This window comes from Aristolochia californica, unplaced genomic scaffold, assembly GCF_029961685.1.
Source record: "Aristolochia californica isolate CCGP_79_NKW_82.1479 unplaced genomic scaffold, dmAriCali1.0.hap1 SCAF_6, whole genome shotgun sequence".
NCBI classification, from domain to species: domain Eukaryota; kingdom Viridiplantae; phylum Streptophyta; class Magnoliopsida; order Piperales; family Aristolochiaceae; genus Aristolochia; species Aristolochia californica.
In genome coordinates this window covers 39,614,217-39,639,078 of record NW_027182257.1, presented here as the reverse complement: position 1 = coordinate 39,639,078, position 24,862 = coordinate 39,614,217, and the positions used below count along the sequence as shown (strand labels likewise).

General features: G+C 39.0%; 3 protein-coding genes across 5 annotated transcripts in view; 1 reads left to right on the top strand and 2 right to left on the bottom strand.

Moving 5' to 3' along the window:
• Positions 1-18,435, top strand: part of LOC137934602 (protein STRUBBELIG-RECEPTOR FAMILY 3-like) — a 30,433-nt gene extending 11,998 nt beyond the window's left edge. Inside the window, exons 11-18 of one of the 2 annotated variants that reach the window (XM_068779037.1) lie at positions 2,465-2,530; positions 3,689-4,098; positions 4,172-4,470; positions 5,195-5,469; positions 5,777-5,915; positions 5,992-6,128; positions 6,206-6,362; positions 18,054-18,435. In XM_068779037.1, coding sequence (XP_068635138.1) covers positions 2,465-2,530; positions 3,689-4,098; positions 4,172-4,470; positions 5,195-5,469; positions 5,777-5,915; positions 5,992-6,128; positions 6,206-6,362; positions 18,054-18,167 — 1,597 coding nt within the window. In that variant the 3' untranslated portion in view covers positions 18,168-18,435. The remainder of the gene's footprint in view (positions 1-2,464; positions 2,531-3,688; positions 4,099-4,171; positions 4,471-5,194; positions 5,470-5,776; positions 5,916-5,991; positions 6,129-6,205; positions 6,363-18,053) is intronic. The other variant, XM_068779039.1, reaches the window with a different exon arrangement.
• A 498-nt stretch (positions 18,436-18,933) lies between these two features.
• On the bottom strand, positions 18,934-19,848 carry LOC137934817 (early nodulin-like protein 18). The gene is made up of 2 exons (XM_068779352.1): positions 19,548-19,848; positions 18,934-19,440 (listed from the first exon to the last, which is right to left on the bottom strand). Exons 1-2 carry the CDS (start codon positions 19,747-19,749, stop codon positions 18,989-18,991), a joined length of 654 nt encoding a protein of 217 aa, XP_068635453.1. The 5' UTR covers positions 19,750-19,848; the 3' UTR covers positions 18,934-18,988.
• A 1,451-nt stretch (positions 19,849-21,299) lies between these two features.
• On the bottom strand, positions 21,300-24,862 carry LOC137935003 (splicing factor-like protein 1). 2 transcript variants are annotated; one of them, XM_068779624.1, is made up of 2 exons: positions 24,611-24,862; positions 21,300-23,575 (listed from the first exon to the last, which is right to left on the bottom strand). In XM_068779624.1, the coding sequence occupies exon 2, from the start codon at positions 23,570-23,572 to the stop codon at positions 21,608-21,610; it is 1,965 nt and encodes a 654-aa protein (XP_068635725.1). In that variant the 5' UTR covers positions 23,573-23,575; positions 24,611-24,862; the 3' UTR covers positions 21,300-21,607. The 2 variants fall into 2 exon arrangements, 1 of the variants encoding a protein (XP_068635725.1); XR_011109221.1 differs by lacking the exon at positions 21,300-23,575 and adding an exon at positions 24,259-24,329 and having other exon boundaries at positions 24,611-24,639.

Genomic DNA, 24,862 nt, shown 5'->3' with positions numbered 1-24,862 from the left:
ATTAGGAAAGCATGAATTTATGAACTTCTGTGACAAGTTGAGCCTCATGGATATATATGCTCCAGCTTGAGGGGGAGTATGAGAAAATCAGCTCGAGGGTATTTTGGTCATTTTACATGATTGGATATTTTATATTATGACACTATCTTGTTCAGTATGTTTGATTTAGTCTAGGTACCAAGTTTTATATTCAATGGGCAGAGTAGAATGGGAGTTATAAGGGAATAAGTGTTTATTATATAGGAGGGGCATTTTGTTATTTCTGTAATTTATGACTTAAACCTAATAAATAGCATTAGGGGTCATGCACAATCCTCAGCATAGCTCATTCAGATCTTTGTCCCCCTTTTCTCTTCTTCTTCTCTCTCTCCTCAATTTTCTCTCTCTCTAGGTTTTCACATTTTTTACAACCTTGAACGGATTTGGAGTGGGAACAGGTTTCCCAAACCTTGACATGCAAAGACCCGTCCTGTGGTGGTTATAAAGTTTCCCTTTGTTATTTAAAAAAATATGTTTATATTCTTTAGAAAAAGGGATTCTTCACTTGAACAAGGGTATTAGGGAAAATAAAATTTTACGAAGTGAACTGGTGGTGTTTTGGATGTGAGATCAGAATTCCCTATTTTATCGGCAGAGTTGCTGTTGATTTTTGCAGGGGTTATTGCTGAATTCATTAGCAAAAATAGAACAAAGACAACCGATTCAGCGCTATTAGTTATAAACCAAGATTGGAGAGGAGGAGGGGGGAGATGGCACTGAATCTGTTGGAGTTGGAGGAGGCAACAGGCTGGGGAGCGTGGGGGAGGAAAAGGAGGGGAGGAGAAGACTACTGGACCTAAAGTCGGGGCAAAGAGCAACGTAGCAATGAGTGATTGGAGGGTGTAAACCAATATGCAATCTGTCTATGATCAATAGGAAATGGAGTGGGCAAAAGTAAAGCGAACATGGATTGGAAGGAAGACATAATTTTTACAAGGAAGCAAAAATGGAATAAAGTAAAAAAACCATTTTCACAGAGGAATTAGAGAAAGGAACATCGAAGAGAAAAGGTGTTATTATGGGAGTAGAACTAATAGAAGAAAGAAAGACATTGAAATAAAGAAAAAAGATATTGTTTAGGTTTTGTTTAATTCTATGATTTTATTATTTTTATTTATTTTATATTTTATTTTGTTCATATGTTTTTCGTTATTTTTTAATTTTTTTTTTACAAAAAATTATGCTAAAAACTGAATTGACCATGGGACAAAGCAGGGATGGGCCGGGGACGAGGTTTGGACAAGTTAGAAATTAGGAGAACAGGGCAGGGACGAGGTCGGATTTCTAAGCATGTAATGGGTTCTCATGGGGATAGGTTTCAAGGCAATTTCATGGGCAGCGATGAGTTTTCAGAAACCCAACCTAAACCTGACCCATTACCCACCCCTACCTACGCCCTTTTATATTGTTTGATTAAAATAATACAAACAGACAAGTATACCCTCTCTATAAAATTGAATTCATGATTGTTCTAAAGACTAAACATAAGAACTAAGTAAAGAAATCCATACATGACATACCTATGAGAGAGAGGATACTTACCAACCTACCCATAAGTTAAAGATTGAAATACCCTTGAATTACAATATTTTGTACTCCCCCTTAAGTTGGAGCTTGCATGTCAAAGAACCCCTGCTTTTACAAAACAATGAGAAATCTTTATGTCTGTGGGTCTTCATGAAGAAATCTTTTTATTGCCTCTTGAATGAATTTGCAATCCACTTCAACATGTTTGATTTGATCATGGAATATGGGATTGGTGGTGATGAAGATGGTTGCGTGATTATAATATTCCATGACCATAGGCTCTTTAACAGTAAACTTGAATCAACCCTAAGTAACTTTTCTAACTTACATGCAGTATGTGCCATGTCTCTATACTTAGCCTCAACACTTGATCTAACCATTACATTTTGCTTTTTACTTTTCCATGTGATTAGATGATCTTTAACAAAAGTGTCGTTGGTGCATTTTGTACATAACTTGAACCTTGCATTGCTAGTATCCGAGAATCCTTTAATTTCAAGATTCCCATGAGGTTTATACCATAATCAAATTAACCTATTATCTTGAAGTAAATCAATGACTTAAACATGATGAAATGATTCTGGACTTAATTGCTAACTTTATTTGTACAAAATACTCCCCAAGTCCTTGGTTTTGAAAATTTGCCTTAGAATGATTCTTGACTTGGTCAATCTCCCGCTCATCACTCCTAGCAAAACAATGTTATATATATGGACATTGACGCTACAACTTCTGTTCCTCTCTTATGAACAAAAACAGAGTGATCAAATTGACTATGCAAAAAACCACCGACAAATAATCACTTTATTGAATTTTTTGAACGCTTTTGGAATGTTGTAAATGATGCAGGAGTTAACTTTTCTGTATACTGACTTCATCCTTTTCTCATCTTCAACAGGAACATAGAGAATAACCTTTTTTCTGGACCTGTGCCTGTGAAACTCTATTCAATCCCAAATTTCAAGTGAGAAAATCGTAATCATTTCTTCCTATCTTTTGGATGCAAAGAGATCCTGATATCTCATTCATTTATTTCTCTAAAAAAATAGGTTTTTTCTGTGTCCTCTCTAAAATAAACATGGTAGTCTTAATGTTTTAAAAAGGTCTAGGCAGAATAAGTCGAAGGACCTCTTTATTGCCTAGGCAGGCGCCTCAAATTTGAGGCGGTTTATTACATATATTTTAAATTTATTAATTATGCATATTTAAACTACTGGTATGCTTAAATATAAGTCTCAGTGACAGATAGCAAGATAGAAATTCCGGAGGGACTAGTGAGAGAGTGAGAGGATGAGAGAAACTGGACAGAGTATTAATTATTGATGAGGATAGTAAAGGACAGAGTGTAATTGGGTGAAGAGAGTGAGAGAGGTCACTCACGTGACTGGTCTTCTCTGTATTCTACAGTAAAAGAAAAAGAGAAAAGGAGGAACTATGGAGAGAAAGAGAGGACTGATGAGACCGATAAATAGAGAGAAAGAGGCGGTGTACCTCAGCATAGAGAGGACATGTGAACAGGGAAAAAGAGGAATAGGAAGAAAGAAGGGGAAAACAAATATCATAAAGTCTAAAAGGAGAAAGAGAGAAAAATAAATAAATAAGACCGAAAAGCTTCTGATGAAGACAACTAGACAAGACTGGTCACATTAGACCAGTCTGTTTTCTTGTCTATAGAGAATAGACAAAAACAGGAAAAATCAGAAAAGAATTAAAATTTTAAAGATGAAGTACTAAACCAGACAGAAATGGCAGAAAAAGTTGTTCGTACATGGGTGTGGGCAGAGTCTTTAACAAAATGTTCCTCTTTGACTGTTGGATAAATAGATGAAAGAAAAGAGAGACAGGAAGAAAAGAAGATAAAAGAGTCTAAAGAGGATGAGAGGGGGTGGGGTAGAAAGGTCTTTTGGTAGAAAACCTAAAATCTAGAGTGAGGCGGATCCTCCTAGGCAGGAAACCTATTATCAGCCAAGGCGCCTAGGTGGCTGATTTTTAAAACACTGGTAATACTAAAGAAAACGAGTCATAAAAACCTATAGTTGCAAACATACAAGGTACAACTAAATTGGATAAGGTTAACCTCAGATATTGTTGTGCCAAGAATTAGCTCCTGTTTATCTTGCAGGAGAGATGGAAATCCATTTAACACCAGCATTGCACCATCCCCTTCATCCTCACCTCCACCTCCGTCATCAACTGCTGATAGTGCACCTTCAGGAGAAACACCTCCTCCCACTCAAGATGGTACACATGCTGATGGTGCCAAAATTTTTTGGACTACAGGAAAAATTGTTGGAGGTGCAATTGTAGGAGTTGCGTTATGTGCAATATGTGTGCTCTCAGTTACATTTTGTGTTAGTTGCCCCTGTAAACCAGAAGAAGACAAGATAGCTAAGCGACAGGAAATTGATTCTTATAAAGCACCCACGGAGAAGGCTACAGTTCAAGATAATATGACTCAGCCACCCTGTATTGCAAAAACTGAGTTTTCCAATCAAGTAGCAAAGACTAAAGTACCAAATAGAATATCGGAAGGTAGGTTTGCTCATACAACTTCATTTATTCTATAACATTGTTATTTTCCCTACTGATAGATGAATTTTAATAGATCTGGACGAGGTAGATCAAAAGGATGTTGTTTCAAAGGAGGTACTCAGGAAGCCACAGGAGCGACATGAAATTGATATGACTGGAATGGGTGCAATGTTAATGCCTCCACCTGTTGAAAAAGTTGTTGTAAACCCGATTGTGCGGCCAAGATCACCAAAGAAGCTAAAGCTACCTTCTTCTGTGGAGGCTTTTACGGTTGCAACTCTTCAGCAATATACAAATAGTTTTAGGCAAAAAAGTCTTATTGGAGGAGGTATGCTGGGCAATGTTTACCGGGCAGAAGTTCCTGGTGGTAAGGTAAGCTTGTTTCACTGTATAAGAACAAACTGTCTCCATGAGTTTTTGCCTGATCCGTGAAGAGTCTATTCTGTATGCTGGTGTTGTTGCATCTGAGTGTAAACCTGACCATACCTACTTGGACTGGAGTCAACACACTTGTTTTCTAATAAGCTCCAAGACCTGAAGTGATAGTTTCATGCTGTGGTTAAAGCCTTATTTTTGGTTTCTTCAGTCTGAATGGCATTCCATATGGTCTAATCCTTTCTGACTCCTAATAGAGTACTTGCTTGATCAGCGTATTTGGTCCTTTTCAGAATTTTGACCAGATTTTTCATGTTTTATGTTGAGTTAGGGCCGTAGTATCCTTCTTGTGAACTTGTGATCATGTTGTCATTAGATCAAGACTACAGTTCATGCATATTTTTCAACAACCTCTGGTAGGTAATGTGAAAAATCTATGGTTCGAGTGAGTGAATTATGTTTGGATTTACAAGATAAAGATCTAATCTGCTAGAAATGCTTCTAATATGGGAAACATTGGGCATTTAATCAGTCAGTCATGTGAGCTAATTGATTAAAATGATAACAATCATAAGTTTAATTCTATTAGCCAATGGTTCTTTAAATCATTTTGTTATCTGGGGAGTCATTTAGGCACATTCCTAATGAAACTTTACTGATCCCATGAAGGTTCTCTCCTTATCTGCAATTGACAATTCTCCTGCTGAAATGTTGCATACAGGTCTTGGCAGTTAAGAAACTTGATGTTTCATCTCCTGTTCTTCAATCAGATGAAGCTTTTCTGGACCTTGTCTCGGCCATAGGTAACCTTCAACACCAGAATATTGTTAAGCTAGAGGGATATTGCGTGGAGCATGGACAACGGCTGCTTGTCTATGAATACTGCAGCAATGGAACCCTTTATGAAGCTATCCACTCTGATGATCCCGAGTTCAATAAGAAACTATCTTGGAATAGTCGCATCCGGATGGCATTAGGAATTGCAAGAGCTCTAGAGTAAGTGCTTTGTCCTCACTGTTTTTCTCCTATGAAAACTCAAAAGGAGAGGGATCAAGGAAGGAATTTGACTGATTAAATGAAGTTGTGAGTTCGTTATTTGAATCTCCAACAAAAGGAAGACTAAAATTCTTGGTTCACCTGTTACATTTCAAAAGAAGGAAATTGAATGTAGTTTCGGAAAAGAAGAAGGAAAAACAATGTAGAATTTTATTGCTAATGTAGACTAGCTTAGTATCTTACTATGGCCAATCTCTCAAATGAAAGATAGAAACAGTCAAATAAGACATCTTTCTTTTTATTCCAGGTATCTGCATGAAGTCTGTCAACCACATGTTGTACATCGCAATCTCAAGTCTGCCAATGTTCTGCTTGACGATGAGCTTCTTGCCCATGTCTCAGACTGCGGTTTGGCTCCACTTATAGCAACAGCTTCTGTTAGTCAGGTACCATGCTCTTGTGCTCTCTCTCTGTCTCTGACTCTGTCTCTCACTTACTGCTGATTACTGCTCTTACATACAGTTGTCTGGGCACTTACAGTCTCTGAGTTACTGTGACCCCCAATCCATTCAGTCAGACACATACACACCTCAAAGTGATGTGTACAGCTTTGGGGTTGTAATGCTTGAACTCCTTACAGGGCGAAAACCCAATGATAGGTAAGGAATCTGACCTCACTTCGTTTGCATTGCTAACAATGAATTGGCTGATTTGCCTATCTTTATTTTTTTACTAGTTTGAGACCTAGGGGAGAACAGTCCCTAGTGGATTGGGCAAGGCACCAGCTACATGATTTCACATCTTTGCAGAAGATGGTTGATCCTTGTCTTGGTGGGACCTATACTTTGAAATCTATATCAAAGTTTGCAGACATCATTTCATTGTGTGTGCAGGTGAGTTACATTTAGCTCTATCTTTTCAAAATTCATACATTCAGAAGTGCACTATTCACTGTCAGAGTGGTCAATTGGGGTGGCTTATAGGTTAGACAGGTTTTGGACCACACATTTTGCATTTTTTTTAATTTTATATGTATCTACTGCTATGAAAATGGTATATATGCTATGCTCATGTGGTTTCTAGAGGAAAAGCTGTGCTAGGCAACTTTGGTTATTGTCATAGTTGTTAAATGATGTGTCAACGGCCAATCTAATGGCTGCAGGCTTTTTATTTGAAGTAGTTTCTCTTAAAGTTCTTTCTAAATGTCGAGAGTTTTGGGTCATCATCAAGAGCAAGGAAATTTCTTTCTGATCTTGGTGTGCTCAATATGTGCTGTTTAGTGGTGGCGTACTAGGTTACTTTTTTTTTTTTTTTTTTGACTAATGAGAGTAATTTTATTAGTGGAGAGAAAGGAGACCAAAAGAACGCCTAGCACAAAGCCTAGAGGCAGCCACTAAGCATACAACACAAATTTTATATAAAAACATAATGTACAACAATAATTAGACATCATGGCTGAGAACAATTACATCAACGAGAGCAGTCTCCTTCTGGAAGTGAATAATAGGCTTAAAGATGAGGGAAGATTGATAGGAAATAAAGTAAACCAAGAAATTTTGTGTGTTGGGGGGGTAGTTCTCATGAAGGTGAAGAGAATTTACCACATATTATGAACTTTTGAAATGTAAACACTTCCACAACACCAGGATTTTATAGTGGTTAACAATCCCAATTTCAGATTGAAATTCCACTCTCAGGTAGCTCTTGCCCTAAAATTAAAATATCCATCAACTATAGCAATAGTATCTATAGCTCAAAATCACATTCGTTCTATTACAACACCTGTCCAAACACGTTGGGATTTTTGGTCAGCAAAACTCTTTTAAGTACAACCACTTAGAAAAACAATTATAGCTGGTCGATAGTGACCAAAGAGCAAGGGTTTCTTGCTTTACAGTTAGGCTCACAGTGGTCTCTTAATAGGCTAATAAAAATTATTATTGCAATGAAAGATTTTACAAGTTTCCTATGTGAACCTACTAAACTGATTAGCAGCACTAATAAGAACAATTTTGAACTGATGCTAATCCTTTTCCAAAAGTTTTGATAATGAAGATGAAAAACTCAGTCAAAAAATGTAATCAAAACTTCAGATGACAAGCAAGGTATTCACGATATATATAAAAATAAAATACAAATATTTAACTTGCTTGAAGAAACATAAACCTCAAATAGAAGACCACAATTCCTTAATTTTCAAATTTGAGCACAAGAAGACCATTGGGTATGATAAGAAGGCTTTGAAATTTTGTGGCTGAGTTGTTATTGTTGAATTTATGGAAAAGAGAAATATTTCATTGACTTGTTGTAATTAGAGTATATGAACCTCTATTTATAATAGAGGAAGGTAGTAGAGTCCAATTACAATTAAACTACCTTTGTCCCAATTGCACCTAAACTCTAACACTTAAAGATAAGTCCTAGCATAATTAAATAACCCATATAAATAGAAAACTAACATGACTAAAACTCCTTTAAACTGAAACTTCTCTATGAGACCTGCTTCTATAATAATTGTGGCTCTATTAGATTTCTTATGCCACCTCACGTGATCATGGTGGGTCCCACATCTTATGGGCTTGAGCCCATCTTCCAACACTCTTGGATATGTGGGTCTTCCTTGATCTTATGGGCTTGGGCCCACCTTCCAATACACTTGGATATGTGGGTCTTCCTTGGTCGTGTGGGTTTGGGCCCATCTTCCAACAATTATGAATGACAAAAAACGTTTGGGTAATTATAGGATCAAATCTCAATTTAAAAATTTAGCCGCTACTTGTTTTTAGGCTGTTATCTAGCTCATGTCAAAATTTGATAAAAAAAATTCTGAAAAATACTCAAAATACTCAAAATACTCAAAATATTCTACTTGTGTTGCTTGTCATTATGGTAGGTCACTTACACAATTTGAAGGTCTACAACCGAAGATATTGTTTATGGAATAGCTTAGGATTCCATTTTAAGAGTTTGGGGTCGAATCCTTTGTGCAACTCAAATCCCCTGTCTTCTGTTTCGTACAATGGTTGACTCCATTTAACAGGTGTCTAATCCTTTTTATTTAGCAGCTTCAGTCTAAGTCAAATCTATTTGATGTAGTCGACTCCTCTATACACATCTACAAGGGTTGAATCCTTAATTGATTCAAAACTTACTCTAACTACAGTTTGGCTCTTTGTTCCTTTCAATTGATTGTATGAGCTTGACTCCTTCACTATGGGGTTGACTCTTGGCAATTTTTCTCAAGCTGGATTTAAAAGTGAGGATCGGTTTGGTTCTTGAGTGCTCAAATCTATGTATTAGCGCTCGACTCCATGTTGGTGTAATTGACTCTATATGCGTATGAATTTGACTCCACTTCTTTCTAGTAGTTACTTATATCGACATTTTTTTTTTTTTGCCTTTTCTTACTATATTTAGTTATAGTGTCATATGCTTGACTCCATTGTGGAAGAGTTGAACTTGAAAATTTGAATGTTGTGGGCTTTTTCTTCTTCATGTACTTGATTCCTTTCAGGTGGAGTCGACTCCCTGTGATAAGTTTTCAACTTGAAACTAATTGTTCACACTGGAGAGTAAAATCATCAAATGTCTATGTTTGTTATCATCAAAATCTGGATACTTGGAAAGGTCTATGAGCTTCTTCTTCCTTAAAACATACCCTAAAGACCATGCTTACACTTCAGGTCTATTGTGAAGCAAAAATCTAGCAAGGTTGCTTTTCCACTAAACTCTGGCTTAGAAAGAATTGTTGTAGTTCTATAAGATAGCAATTTTCTTTTAGAATTCGTAATTGAAGTGAGGGAGAGGTTTTAAGATTAGGGTATTAAACCTCCTATTCCCTTACAAATTGCTACTTTTTTCATCACTTGTTAAGAGACACCCACGTGTGTAGAGGTGGTATGACTAGTAAATAAGGAGAACTTTCATAGAGATGACATATAATTGTAATTATGCAAGCTAGTGTATGTCCTCTTATGTCTTTTTCCTTCTGAAGCATGTAGCCCTAAGGGCATTGTAGTCATTGTAAACACCTTCACACAACTATAAATATAGCCTCAAGGCACGGGGTAGAGCATTCAAGCGTCTTTCTCTTGGGTCTAATTCATCCATACATCTCTCTCTCTTTTCCCCTTCCTTCTCTCCCTTGGTTTTTTCTCTCATCTCCCAAGGGCAAGAGTTCCTCTCTTCTCTCCTTCCCTTGAGATTTTTGTGTTTATGAGTTGGCCCTAGAAATCAACATGATATCAGAGCAGGCAAAGATCTAAGATGGAGAAGGAGAAGATGGAGAAGAAAGGGAGGAAGAAGAAGAAACAAAGAGCTCGGTTCAAGTGGCTAACCGAAGGCGATATGAATACAATTTTTTTTCACTCCCTCGCTTCGACGAGGAGATCTAATCGAATTACCTCATTATGCATCAATAATGAGGTAACGTTGGATAAGATCCCCATTACTGATGAGCTGCTCAAGTTTTTCACAGATCTATACACCGAGGATTGTCTCAATCGGCCCAAAATTCAGCAACTTCATTTTGGTCGTCTATCTCACACAGCTTCGTTTCTGCTTGAGGTTCCTTCCTTTCTCACAGATGGAAATTGAGAGAGCGGTGATGGGTTTGGCTTGTGATAGGGCATTGGGCCTTGGTGATTTTAATGGTGATTTCTACCGATGTGCTTGGCCAATCATAATGGAGGATGTATATGCTATGGTTGGGGTTTTTTTTTGAGCGGGTCATCACATTCTAGAGCTACCTCCTTCATTACTCTGGTCCCCAAAAAGAGGAATGTTGAGCTTTCAGGCGATTTTTGGCCAATCAATCTTGTTTCCAGCACTTATAAGATCATTGCCAGACTTCTCACACATCGGCTCAAGGCAATTCTCCCATTGGTGATCAACCGTGGTCAGAGTGCCTTCCTCAAGGGCAAAAACATTTTGGACTCTACTATGGCGGCCCATGAGCTTGTCGACCACTTCACACGTTCGAGGGTGTGATAATGTGTCATATTGCCAGGGACGTCCCAATCATATATGACATGCATTCATCTGTATTACATGGCAAACTACTTCATCAAAATATCTATTTCTAATGGAGAAATTGACCAAACATTTCTTTGTAATCTGTTTTCAACCCCCTTTTTTAACCAGTGTACTGTGTATGGTTTTTGGTGAGGTTTTGTGGGCATTTAAGCTGGGCAGTCTCCTTAGATATTGTGTTTCAACTAGCACCTTTATAATCAGTGAGCAAATTTTTCCAGCTATAGTACTTGTAGTACAGAGAGTATTGTTCCTTAACCAATCTTCACTTAACCTTTGTGGAGTGAATAAAGTCTTACAAACAGCAAGGGACTCTCCAAAATTATTGTATAATACCACCTCATTATTTTTGCCTTGTTCATCATAAAAAAATTTCACCACGTAGTCTTCAACATCGACCTCCCTACATCCATCAAACATTACTTTTTTTAGCTTTAAGTTATATGCAGTGTAACCAAATTCAGCACAACAAAAGCACTTATGACTCATTCCTCAGGATGAGAATCATCAGAATTGTTAGTTTTTAGATGATTATTGGAGTGAAATTATTACCTTCATTTGGTCAGCAACAAAAGGTTTTCTAATGAATATTCCTCCATCTCTGGCCCACACTTATTCCATGTTGCCAGCAAATTTATGGGGCTTGGGCTGCTAATAGCACTTGTTTTATCTTTTGGAACCCTGTTGAACTCGAATACTTTGTTACAGTGCTCAGCCAATCTACAAAAGCCTCAAGTTGTATGTTTCTCCTGAATTTTGGAATCTCAAGTTTTAATTCGTTAACCCAACCCCTATTGTAAAAATTCTGACCTTGATGGCTTTGAAATTCATCTTTTGATTTCTTTTTAGAATTTTATTGAACATCTTGTATGTCTGCATACTAAGCAGTCTGAGACTATTCTCCCCAAACTTTAGTGTGAATTTGATGGGGATTTGATTGGTTGATGGCCATTCGTGCTTTAACTTTTGAGTTCTTGTCTAAGCCTAATTGACATCGATAAAGATATTCTTCTCATCTTCTTGTACAAGGTTTGAACTTCTCATTTAGAGGGTTGAATTGCTTCATTGCAATGTGTTCTTGTAGATATCTTAAGTTTTTTGTCTCTTCTTCATTTTCTTTAGGGTGAAGGGTATACTTGTAATTTATGTACTTTTGACATCTATAAATAAAGGCTAAGGGGGAGGGTTTGGATATCTTCCACAAACCTTATCCTCCCCTTTCTTCTTTTCTCTTTGTGTCCATCTCTCTCTCTTTCTCTCACATCCGTTCTTACCTCTCTTTTTCACCTCACTTCGCTCCTCCTCTCCTCCTTCCCTCATCTCTCCTACACTCTTGGAGTTGAAGACCTTAATATTATGGAATCCTGAAATCAACATGGTACCAAAACAGTGATTTCAGGATTCCAGTTTGCTTCATTGTTGCTCGGATTATGAGACATGAAGATTTCATAGGCGTTCGGTTTGAAGAAGACTGCCTATGCTGATTTAGAAAAGATTAGTTCTTTTCCTCCTTACTTCTTCATGAAACAGTAGGTTTTGCATGCTGATATCTATGTTCTAGTAACCTCATATCCAAGGCTGAGTTTTATTAACTCGTATACTGCAAAACCGATCTCTCTATGTGTGTTATTAGCTATGCATTACCTTGTTGCCTTGTGCTAAGTTGATGCTAAGTTACCTGTTATTGCCTATTCTGTCACGAGCAATGAGGGCAGCCAACTGAAGTCACAAATACAATATCTCAAGGATTGTTTTTTTGGAAGATATCTCTTCTGGCCCTACTCGAATAGCCTGCTGCCAATCTCATGCTTCTTTGAACTTCTTCAATATCTCTGAAGACAATATACAAGGTTTATGCTGCTGCGTGTGTGAAAGTTGGTTTGCCTCTGAAGCTAGAATTTGAATCAGATGAGCCTGACTCTAAGAAAAGTTATTCCCTGCCTTGCTGGTCAGTCATTGAGGCTAGCAAGAGGATCATCTGCATTATCTCTCCGTCGGTATTAAAACAGATAGATATCATTTGCTGCTTCTGTGCAAGAGCTCTGATCTTCCTTTCTGTTGCTAAGATTGATCGACTTCTAGTGAAAGCGCTGCCTTCTCACCGCAGATGGTAATCTTGGTGATCTCAGTTCATCGGTTCACAGCACTATCATCTTGGTGAACGTTGCTTAGCATTGGTTTGTTGGCGTATCTCATTCCTGTATTTTCAAAGTTGCTAAGCAGTATTCTCACGTTGGCATCATTCCAACAATCTCTTAGCAGCAATCAAAGGAACGTTTAGTTGGCATCTAATCTCTCTTTGGAATTTTTTTTTTTTTTTTTACTTCCTTCAATCAAGGATCCTGCTATGCATCTTCATATCTGTCTTGCCATCCCGTGCTGGTATTCCTTCAATCAATGATCCTGCTCTTTGGACGATTTCATCTTAAGTTGGACGTCGTGGATTTGGCTTTATCTGGCTGTACTGATCAGCCTGAATTGTATTGCTCTTGTCCAGCCTGATTCATTCTCTATACTGCTGTCTATCTGATGTATCTCAAGTTGGATGGAAGTCATATCTGCTCTCCCGATTCCATACAGCAAGGATTTTTTTTCCAGCTGTTTATCCCACGGATTGCCTCCTGGAACGTTGCTGATTATCCGTCGAGAAGATTGTCTTCAATATATCAGGAAAGAACCAGCAATTGCCATCCCGCAAGCTATCCTCTGAGCCAATTACCGGCTCTATTTTTGGACGTCTCCTGCTTGGCTGCCTGCTGGTACATTACATTCTCTATCTGCTCGGATTATTTCTGTCGTCTCCCGAGCTTACTGCTGTCAATTTTGAGTTGCTCTCCTGAGCTTTCTCTGGCATACTGCTGTCTGCTGCTGTCTCCCAATATCAATTCCGAGTTGATCCCGAGCTTGATCTCCTGCTGTTTAAATATCAATTCCGAGTTGATCCTGAGCTTGACCTCCTGCTATTTAATATCAATTCCGAGTTCATTACTGCTGTCAATGTCAAGAATTGAACTCGGGACCTCTTGACTGAGCTTGATATTGCCATATTGGTTACTTGACTCAGCTTCACTCGGAATCCTGACTCGGCTTGGCTCGTTCATTGTGTCTCATTACCCTCTTTGCTGCATATTGGGTCCTTTTTAATCAAGATATTTTTGTTGAAGAAGAAAATCCTCGGATTGATTACCTTGGATTATTACTATTGTCAGCTTGAGCTATGATGGCTCGTACAAACACCAAAGGCCAGAAGACTATCTTTGTCAAAGAATTTGCACTACTAAAGAAAATAAAGCGTCTGATGGCTTATACAAATAGCCAGGCCACCTCCAACCAGATTTCTCCTATTGCTGCTACCTCTATAAGAGGTATGGTTTCAGCTACTTCTCCATCTTGGATCATTGACTCTGGGGCCTCTAAGCACTTGACAGGTAATGGTACCCTCTTAAATTCTATAACTCCTTGTTTACCTGCAAATTTGTTTCTATAGTTGATGGATCCCAAACCAAGGTACGTGGGGTGGGGTTCACATTTGCTACACCTAGTCTTCATTTAAAAGAGTTCCTATTTGTGCCTGTGTTTCCATTAAACCTTTTATCCGTTGGTCAACTCACGAAAAAGTTTAATTGTTCCATCACTTTTTCTCCCACTTCTTGTGTTCTTCAGGATTTGAAGACAAAGCAGGTTCTAGGTGGAGGCCGTGAAAGAGGGGGGCTCTACTATCTTGATTCACCAGCACTAATAGCCACCACTAGTGCTCAACATACGACTCTTCAGTAGGTTAGGACATCCATCCCTTCAGTCACTCAAACAAATTATTTCCACCTTGCAGTCCATTTCAAGTCTCAATTGCGAAGACTGTCAAAGTGAGTAAACACTAGCGGAGTACTTATTCTCCTCACGGTGAAACCAAAAGTGTTGCCCCATTTTCTTTAGTTCATACTGATATATGGGGCCTTATGAATATCTCCAATGTTTCCCGGTTAGAGTATTTTTTTACATTTGTAAATGACTTCTCCCGAGCTACATGGTTGTTCCTCTTAAAAGAGATATCAAAAGTCTTACCCTTTTTTTAAGTTCTTTTGTGTTATGGTATCTACTCAGTTCAAAGGCCTGAGGTGAATTGGGCTCCTGTGCACTTATAGCGCACAAGCCAAAGTTGCAAGAGGGCCATAGGGGGCACTCTTAGATCAGCAGTGCCTACTTTAAAGGGGCACTTATAACAATAGGGCAAGCGAGAAGTGCGCACTTTAAAGGGGCACACTACCTTAAAGATTCTTCACTCTGATAATGCCAAGAAAGATCTGCCTACATACTTCCAATCTTTTTTTCCAGGAAAAAAGGCATAATTCACCAAACCTCTTGTTTCTACACACCACAACAAAATGATGTCGTTGAAAGAAAAAATAGACACCTTTCTTGAGGTTGCCCGTGCTCTACTCCATCCTATGTATGTGCCTCATTTTTACTGGTTCCATGCCATCCTCACAGCCTGTTATCTTATTAATAGGTTACTTTTTTTGTGCTTGGTAACTAAACACCGTATTCTCACCTTTTTCCTAGTGATAAGTTATTCTCTCTTCCTTTGAGAGTTTTGGGGGTGTAATTGTTTTGTTCATAATACTTCCCCACGTGCTTGGTAATTAAATGTATTTTTTTTTGGGTATTCTCGTACTCAGAAGGTTGTCTGTTACAATCGATCTATTTGAAAACTGTTTGTTTCTAGTGATGTCACATTTTGTGAGGACCAACCCTTTTATCCATCCACCAGTGCCCCACCTGGTTTTTTCTGCAACAAATGAGTTTCCTATTGTGATTGATGACTCCGCAACCCATGGCCATATTGATGTACCTGCCCCGCCCCCTGAAGTATTGGCCGACATTGCACCTATGGTGTCTCCAGATTCCTCTAAGGTAAGTTTTTTTTCTCCAGATCCTATTTTTTATCTTTCACTTGATACCTGACCCATTGCTCTTCGTAAAGAACCTAAGAGTCTACAACCGACCTTCTACCTCTCTCCCCATTGCTCATTTTTTATTTACCCATTGGTTATCACCATCTTGTTGTCAATTTTTTGCCTCTATTTCTTTTGTTAGTATTCCTCATTCTTATCATAAGGCCCTACAGAATCCAAGATGGAAAACAGCCATGGATGAAGAAATGACAACTCTTTACGAGAATCAAGTGTGGCGCCTTGTTTCCCTACCATCTGGAAAAAAACCGGTGGGCTGTAAATGGGTCTTCACTGTCAAACAAAATCCGGATGGCATAGTGGCCCACCTTAAAAGCCTGTCCTATGGCTAAAGACTGTTATACCCAATGTTATGGGATCGATTATGAGGAAACTTTTTCTTTAGTCGCCAAGCTCAACTTGGTGCGTCTCTTATTATCTCTTGATGCTAATTCTCCTTGACTTGTTTTTCAACTAGATGTAAAGAATGTTTTCCTCAATTGCAATATTAAGGAGAAAATTTATATGCAACAACCACCTGGATTTGTGGTTGAGGGGGAGTTGGTGTGCCGCCTTAAAAAAATGTTATATGGTCTGAAGCAATCTCCGCAAACATGATTTGACAAGTTTAGTCAAACAATGATTCGATTTGAGTTCACAAGGTGCTCTGTGGACCATTTTGTATATGTCAAGTATACTGAGAAAGGAGTCGTACTACTTGTTGTAACGTAGATGATATTATCTTGACGAGTAGTGATACCGATAGTATCAATCAAGTAAAAAACAAGATATACAATGAATTCGAGACAACAGACTTGGGACACCTTTAGTATTTTCTCGGTATTGAGGTTCTCAAGTCCAAGCATAGTATTATCTTATCACAAAGGAAATATGTTATTGAAGAAATAGGAATGATGGGATGTCATCCTACTCAGACTCCTATAGAGACAAATACAAAACTGTGTGGTAGCTCGAGAGAAGAAATTGATGTTGGTAAGTACCAAAGGCTAGTTGGCATGCTTATCTATCTCACTGTGACTAGACTGGATATTTCTCTTGCAATCAATATAGTCAGTCAATATATGCATAAACCTCAGATGTCTCATTGGCAGGCATAGGAGAGGATTCTCAGGTACTTAAAAAAGGCACTAGAACAACGACTATTATATAAACGTCATGGTCATCTTAATATTGAAAGTTTTACTGATGCGGATTGGGCTGGATCATTAGCTGATAGAAATTATACTTCAGGATATTGTACTGTAGTGGGAGGCAACCTTGTTACATGGAGAAGTAAAAACCAAAATGTGGTTGCAAAGTCCAGTACAGAAGCAGAATACAGAGTCATGATAAATGCGGTAAGTGAGCTTCTATGGATTAAATCTCTTCTAGCTCAATTGGGATTCTACAAAGAAGGCCCTATGGAACTCTATTGTGATAATCAAGCGGCACTCTACATTGCCTCCAATCCAGTTTTCCATGAGAGAACTAAGCATATCAAGGTGGATTGTCACTTTGTGAGAAAAAAGTTGTAAAAAGGAATCATAAGTCTTAAACATGTTCTCAACTCATAGACAACTTGCTGATATGTTCACAAAGTCGGTCAATTTCAAAATTCTCTCCACTACATGTACCAAGATGGAGATATTCGATGTTTTTTCACCACCAGCTTGAGGGGGAGTGTTGAAAGACAGACAAGCTTGGGCGTCATTATTGTAAATATCTTTCAAGTTGTGTCTCTTCTTCACTCTCTCTAGGATGAAGGGTAATACTTGTAATTTATGCTCTTGACATCTATAAATAAAGGCTAAGGGGGAGGGTTTGGATATCTTCCACAAACCTTATTCTCCCCTTTCTCTCACATCCGTTCTAACTTCTCTCTTCATTCACCTGACTTCACTCCTCTCCTCCTTCCTCTTCTCTCCTACACTCTAAGTTGAAGAACTTAATATTATAGAATCCTGAAATCAACACAGTGCTGGATTCTCGTGGTGTCTTTCCATGCTCTAATTCCATGGAACTTACCAGTTAGAGCTCTGAACCCTGTTGATGTTGATGGGGATTCAAACACCCCGTAAAAACCAAGTTTGCACTTCAGGTCTGTAGAAAAACAGAAATCCAGTAAGTTGGCACTTCCACTTGACTTTTACCTAGAAAGAATTTCTGTAATTATGTCTCAGGGACCTACGAACGAAAATGAGATTCACAGGAAAAGTTAACAACTTCCTTTCCAAATTCGTTATTGAACTAAGGGAGAGGTTTAAGACGAGGGAATAAAACCCAACGATCTCTTATTCCCTTACAAAATGTCACTTTTGCCCATCATTTAAGTATCACCTATAACGATGCCCCCCCCTTCTAACTCGATACTGAATATACACTTATCAGCTAAGAACTTAAAAACAAAAATAAAGAATGGTCGTTACAACTAAAGACAAATAACCAAAATACCTTTTTATGTAGGAAATTGATCTAAATATACGAATACCCTCCATGATCTTTTTTTCATTTTGACAATGTCATGGTGCCATTGGTTGTTTCGTCATCTGGTCTGTGTCCAAGGAGGGAGACCAAGGTTTTCTCACATTTTTTTTTATCATGCAGGAGGATCCAAGCTTTAGGCCACCCATGTCAGATATTGTTCAGCAGCTATTAGACATGATGCCTAGTAGAAGAAGGGACGGGGAATCTTCTTACGCAAGTAAGGCAAATAGTTGAGATGAGTCGTCTTTTCAAGAGTAAATTAGTAGAGACAGCCAACAAATCGTCACTTAATGTGACCGCTGATTCTTTTACTTACTTGAATGAAACCATAAATTATTAGTTTCAACTGTAAGCATGATTATTTTTCCGTTGTAAAAGTGTTACTTCCATTGTTCTATTGTAATTGTGAATTTAAGTTATGTTTGAAATGTGTGGCTTGTAAGGGTGAAGAAGGGCTATTGAATTCCGATTACTTGATAATAGAAAACTTGGGGGAGGCAAAAGGCTTCCAAAATTAAGAAGATTGAAATGTCCAGCTTCACAATATGGCCGATAGGACCCATGGTTTGTGTTCAGGAGAGTGACTCTTGGCTGTCTCATATTCTCCCCTTTGGCTGCTCAAGGAGTTTGTCTGTAGATGGGAGACGGACTCAGGCAGGAGAAATCAATGAGGTAGATAAAGGATATGGAATTAGAAACGGCCCCCTGAAATCCTCGACATAGTTAATGGTCTGCACCTGAAATTTAGGCCTGGGAAATTCAGACGGAAAAACCTAAATGTGCATTCATGTTTTAGTCAAACGTCACCGGTTGAAGTTTGAACCTAATAGTGATTGATTCTTAGGTTCATTCAATCATAGAAACTCAGAATCATAGCAAATTGCATAAAACCCATTTGGTAAGTTGCACAGGAAATAATGTTTTCTGCGTCTGTTTCTGATGATTAAGAAGCCGAAGACCGTCATCTTTGTATTTTAATTCAGAAAATGAAAATGATGAGTGAAATTTGGGAAAGTTCAATCGTCTGTATATAATCAGATGCACAGAATTCGATCTCAGAGCAAGAAAAACAGCGAGACAAACAGATGAAGGAATCCGACTAGGACCGGTGGAGCAAATCGGACTCTTGGGCATCCGTTGGTGGCAGTCTCACCCTGCCCAACTCCAGCTCCATTCCCGGAAGGCGAGGCTGGAGGACTCTGGGACGGATCCTTGTAGGGCGGTGGGGGTGGCTGATTCAGACTGGGCGGCAGTCCGCGCCCCTGATTCACCGTGATCTCGAACTTCATTCCGTGCTCGCATTCATCCCCATCGTCCACGCCAGAGAAAAAATAATTGGGTCCTACCTTCGTCAACGGCACCGCAAGCACCGTCGGCTGTCCGAAACCCTGTTCTCCAGCGTATACAGCCACATCCTCGTCCGAATCGTCATCGCCTATATCGCAGTTTCGGTACGACGTCTCGTTGTAGGTCTGAACTACCGTGTGGTTCGAATTGGTGTTGAAAACTACAAAAAAAATGACCGAAATGTAAGATCATAGACGAGAAGGGAAGAGGCGGGCAGCAGAGGAGAAAGAGAGAGTTCGATGAATCAGTTAAAGAGATGGGACTCACTGAGGTAGTCCCCGAGGTTGAAAGTGAGAGATTGCGCCCAGGCGGAGTAATTGGCGGAAGGGGTCTCGGTAGTCGCGTTGAAGAACCATCCGGCGGACTGGGCGACTGTATGATTGGTGTAGGGTGGCGGCGATGTCGATTGGGCGGAGGCGACGGCGACTAGAAGCGCGAGAACGACGGAGAGTTGAGGAACAAGCCCCATCTATGGAGATTAGCTTGGAGTATTCCCGTCTGTGTAGATCTGGAATTATAGTTGCAGGAGGAGCTGTGGCGTGCGGCCATCTGCTGCTCCCATGGGTTGAAAGTCGCAGGCGAAAAATAAAACGAACGAGGGGTCCACCTCACAGATGTCCTTTTCATTTTGTCTGTGCTGACAGGTTTCTTTTTCGGGTTCCCAGGTGGACAATGCCAAGAGGCCACGTGGCACTGTGCTTAAACACATGATTAAACTGTGCCTGATGATTTAAGTACGGAAATAAATAGAAATTAATCAATCTTATATGTTAGTATACTAATCTGGTAAAAAAATGCGTTTCTTAAAGCCCATATGTTACTCTACCCTATATCAGCATGCCAAGCTAGAGGCCTAATGCACACCGATGTATATAAGCCCATATAATTATATTTAACTTTAATGTCTTGGTTGGAAGACATCTCAAAGTGGCATCAAAGTAAATACTTTTTCTATGTCAAAGAGGTGACAAAAGAGGTGATTAAATGGTATTTCCTTAAAGATGACACAAGGGTATAACTAAAGAAAATGATGTATGTCTATTTATGTATTTTTTTTTTACAAAACTTGTATCCTTAAGAGCATTGTAGTCATTGTAAATTTCATTCTATAACTATAAATAGAGACTCAAGGCATAAGGTAGATAATTAAGTCTCTCATCTTCTCTCAAATTCGTCCCTGGCCTTTCTCTCTTCTCCCAAGCACTCTCTCTCTCCATCTCTCTCTAGCCATTTCTCTCTTTTCTTCTTTCTTCCTCTCCATTCTTCTCTTCTTCTTCTTCTTCCTCTCCTCTGTCTCTCCACCTTGGCGGAGGACATAATGATGGGACGATAGAATTAACAACTTGAAGCCATTATGCGCTCATAAAATCTCATATAGACCCAAGCCAAGAAAGAAGGAAAAACATGAAGAAAAAAAAAAGATTTTTAACAAATGTCAAATATCATATACACCTTACAAGATATTCAACGGTCTAGGCCTGATCAAATTCTCATTTTCTTTTATTTTCCATGGAGTTCTAAGCATACCCTAAGGAAACCTTGAACTAGATTAGGTGAGACTTTGGGTCTTTCAGCTTTTAAATAAAACCTGAAAACCATTGCCAACCTGATAAGAAACAGATTTTACTTAAAATGTATTAGGCTTTAATCATAAGACTCCCCTATCCAAAACTCCACCATAGAATATTTGTTTATTTTTTTGACTACTTCCTGGAATATTATTGAAATTCTTTCTAGAATCTAGATGGTCTGCACTAAAGGTTAATCAGGAGCATCTCATACAAGTTTTTATACCGACACAGGTTAAGGGCCTACTTCACTCTTCTGAGGGTATATGTGCAGGACCTCACCTGTTCTAAGCTAATTAAGCACTTCAATCAGAATCTGGATGATTTCTAAGAATCAACGTCACCGATCAAAAAAACCAAAAGTGGAGGAAAGTGATTAACGATATCATAACAAACATAAAACCTTTCCATAGTTGATGTGAGACAAGAATTCACGTATCATCGTTCCTGCAAATCAAAATACAATTTGGTTGTCACCCTGAAAATATATCATCGTATTGCCTTTTTCCTTTTTATTGTTCTACTTTTAGATGGGAAACCTTGGAACTTATAGCTTCCAGGAATCTGGAAAACCCTGTGGGCAACCCACTTTTCAAGGTCTACTCAAGGGCACAAGGTTGACTTTTCATTGTTAATAGAAAAATGGTCATCTCAGCTTCTAATGCTCTTCTAGTTGTTGGAGCATCTGATTCCACTTTGACTCAAGTCCGTTGGAACAGTCACAGCTACCAAGCCTATTCTGAAACAGACGTCTCATACTCATATTTCCCCTGCATTTTCATCCTTTCTGGAGGCACCATCAGACACCTGAGGCTGTGGTTTAAGCAAAGGATCCTGTGATGATTCTGCACCTGACCAACTGTCGTACTTGGGCGGGTAAGTGTATGTATAGGAGCTTGAATAAAGTAGAGGCTGAATTTCTGAGGAAGACCTAGGCAGCATGAACCGCAGTGGAGTTGGCCCGGTCGACTGGCGAAATCCCTGATCTACAGTGGATAAGATCCCTGTACACCCTGGAAGAAAGGAAGGATTTGGAGAGCCTACAACCTGAACTGCAAGCATTTTCCCATCCATTTTCTGTCCATGCATGCATTGCGCAGCCCTACCAGCACTGAAATGATCAGTGAACTTTACAAAGCCATAACATTTGCTTAGCCTTGTAGTTGGATCCCTAACAACTCTCGCACTCACCACCTTACCAAAGGGAAAGAACATCTCCATCAAGCCTTCATCATCCATGGAGAGTGGAAGATGACAAACCATAATACTCACTTCATGCATAATGTCACTCAGCTTAGTCTTTGTAGCTTTAGATGGATCTGTTCCAAAAAGAAAATTAGATCCATAGTATGATGAAGTCCTGGATCCTGATAACTCACCCAAATACACACCACTCGGAGGAGATGAGGCAATCAAAGCTGATCCTCCACTCCAAGGGTCTAAAACAGAGCTGACATTCAGTCCCTCAACTGGGACCAGTAACTTCTCCACCAGTTTGACTGCAGCATCCAGTGATTCCTCATTATCTGCTTCAATTAACACGTGTAAGTCGTCCTTGTCCTTTGAACCATGTTTTGTGTCATGCTTCTGGACTTTACATCCCTTGACTAATCCTTTGCCTCTAATAACAATATGAGCACCCGTTTGCCTCTCCATTCTCTTTTGAGTGCGGCCACAAGGTCCAATTATAGGTCCGATAAAATTGTACCCAGGGTACTCTTTTACGGGAATATACAGCTTTCTTTGAAAATTTGAAGGCTTGACAGCTGGTGAAGGTCTGAAAGTTGGGTTCTTTCGAACCAACCTCAAGATAATTTCTCGCCTCTTTTCTACAAGCTGATTATGGTATCTCATCTTCCTTGACTTCATCCTTTTCCCCAAGTCATCATAAAGTGGAGGTGAAGAAAGTGATCTTTCTTCATCAGGAGGGTTTGAACCCTGCAGCTTTTTATTTACCTCAACAAGTTTTATGTTCAAAACCTGAACCTCAGGATCCACTTTGACACAGTTATCAACATCCTTCACAAAATCCGGTAGTTTGATAGGTCCCAGCATTTTTAACTCCGAATCATCACCAGACCACCTTGTCCTTCGCCTTTTGCACATCTCATCACCATCAGTAGCTTCTTCTCCCTCCTTCAGCAGTGTTTGCAACATTGCCCGCCTCCGCTTTCCAGAACTTCCTGTCTGTCCAGGTCTCTGAGGAGTGTTTGCATCAGTTGCAGTGATATTGAACAAACAGCATTTGTCCTGAGTCTCGATAATGGACAACTCACAATCTGACTGTAGATCAGAGAACTTATTTATCTTGTAGTTAGCCTGAGCTTGTTCAGACTCAGCTGAAAAGGCTGCTGAGGTTTTCATTTTAACAAATCCTGGTTGGTGTTTCGACTTGTCTCTCATACTGTCTGAGGTTCGCCAATAAATGCATTCCTCATTTAATTCTGATCCCACAATTAAGTCAACATGATGTTCTTTACCTGATTCTGTCCCCAAAGTCAGGAACCAATTGTCCTCTTCAGATAGATGCATTCTGATACTAGAGTCCTCAACTTCTTTTTCATCTAGTTTTAATCCTGCACAAACATCCTCACTTTGTTTTACATCAGATTCTGGTAGCAGAATGGAGTCCTCAAAGCACTCTTCTCTTGATTCCAGGGGCACCTTCAGGCCTCCAATAAAATTTTCAATTTGACCACCAAACTGGGTATCCGAAATATTCATTTCCTGCAAAATATTTTTTATATTAGAGATATTCCTCTTTCGCATGTTTGTTTCCTTCCAAGACATAAAGAGTCTAACTTAGAAGACCAAAAAGTTTAAGCTAAAATCAAGATTGTCAGGCTGCAAAGACTGTGGTGGTAAGACAGGGAGGCAAATGGATCTTCTCATCTTGAGGATGATACTGTAAATGGATCTTCTCATCTTGAGAAAGTACTGATACATATTTAGTCTTTTTTCCCATAAATCTTTATCAACATCTTTGTCTTATATCATCAAATTGTCATATTAACATCAACAATTCAAACCTCAAATCATTTTCAGGAGTGACACCTAAGTCACGCACTGGAAAGATGATAAAATACATCATCAATTCATAGAAATTACTACTATTTTTGAAACCGAAGCTGTAATATAAATTGCAAAAGAAACATGTAATAACAGCAAAATTTCAAGTAGCAGACATAAACATGTTTCAACACCCTCCTAAGCCCCGACTGCTCGAACATCCCGCCAAGATAATCCAAACAGCATAGAATATCAAAACAAAAGAACTGCCAAAATAATCTTTTGAACAAAATCACAATCAGGCAAACCCACAAATCTCTGAGAGTTGTAATCTCTTCACGCCTGCTCTAAATTTGAAAACAATACTTATCATTGATTTACTCAAATCCTGATCTTGAATCCGCACATTCTGCCAAGAACTGCAGTTCCTTTCCAGTCAAGAGTCGGTAATCCAGATACTATTACTGAACATCTACGAGGCCACCAGACAAATTAATCGAGGAAGAAATAATAGTCAAACAGATATTGAAAGCTTCAGTCTCTACAAATTTTGGAAAAAGGATTTCTAAAAGAAACAGGGTAATATAACTCCATCAAATACCAATCAAATCAACAGATACTGTCCTGAGCACTGAAATAGTTGAGGGCCAAATCGAACTCCGTTATTCAGTAAGAAGGTCGTACAAATAGAGAGATGAAAATGTATAAAGAAAGCAAGAAAGAGAAACAACACATTGCTTACAACAGACGCACCTGAGTCGTGCAAAAGCTTCTGAGAATCTTTATCCTTCCGATGCAAATACAAACCCATACAACAATTACTCGATACAGTTCACCTATCACTTTGGAAGATCGAGACTCCTAACTAAGCATCAAAGATCGACAAAAATTATGGGAACCGTAGTACTTAGAGAATTGCAGTCCGCAGAACGGAATAACGAGATAACCTTTCGAATCGGTAATCAGGAAGGCATGGGAAGCCTCCAAGGCAGAGAAAATGTAGAA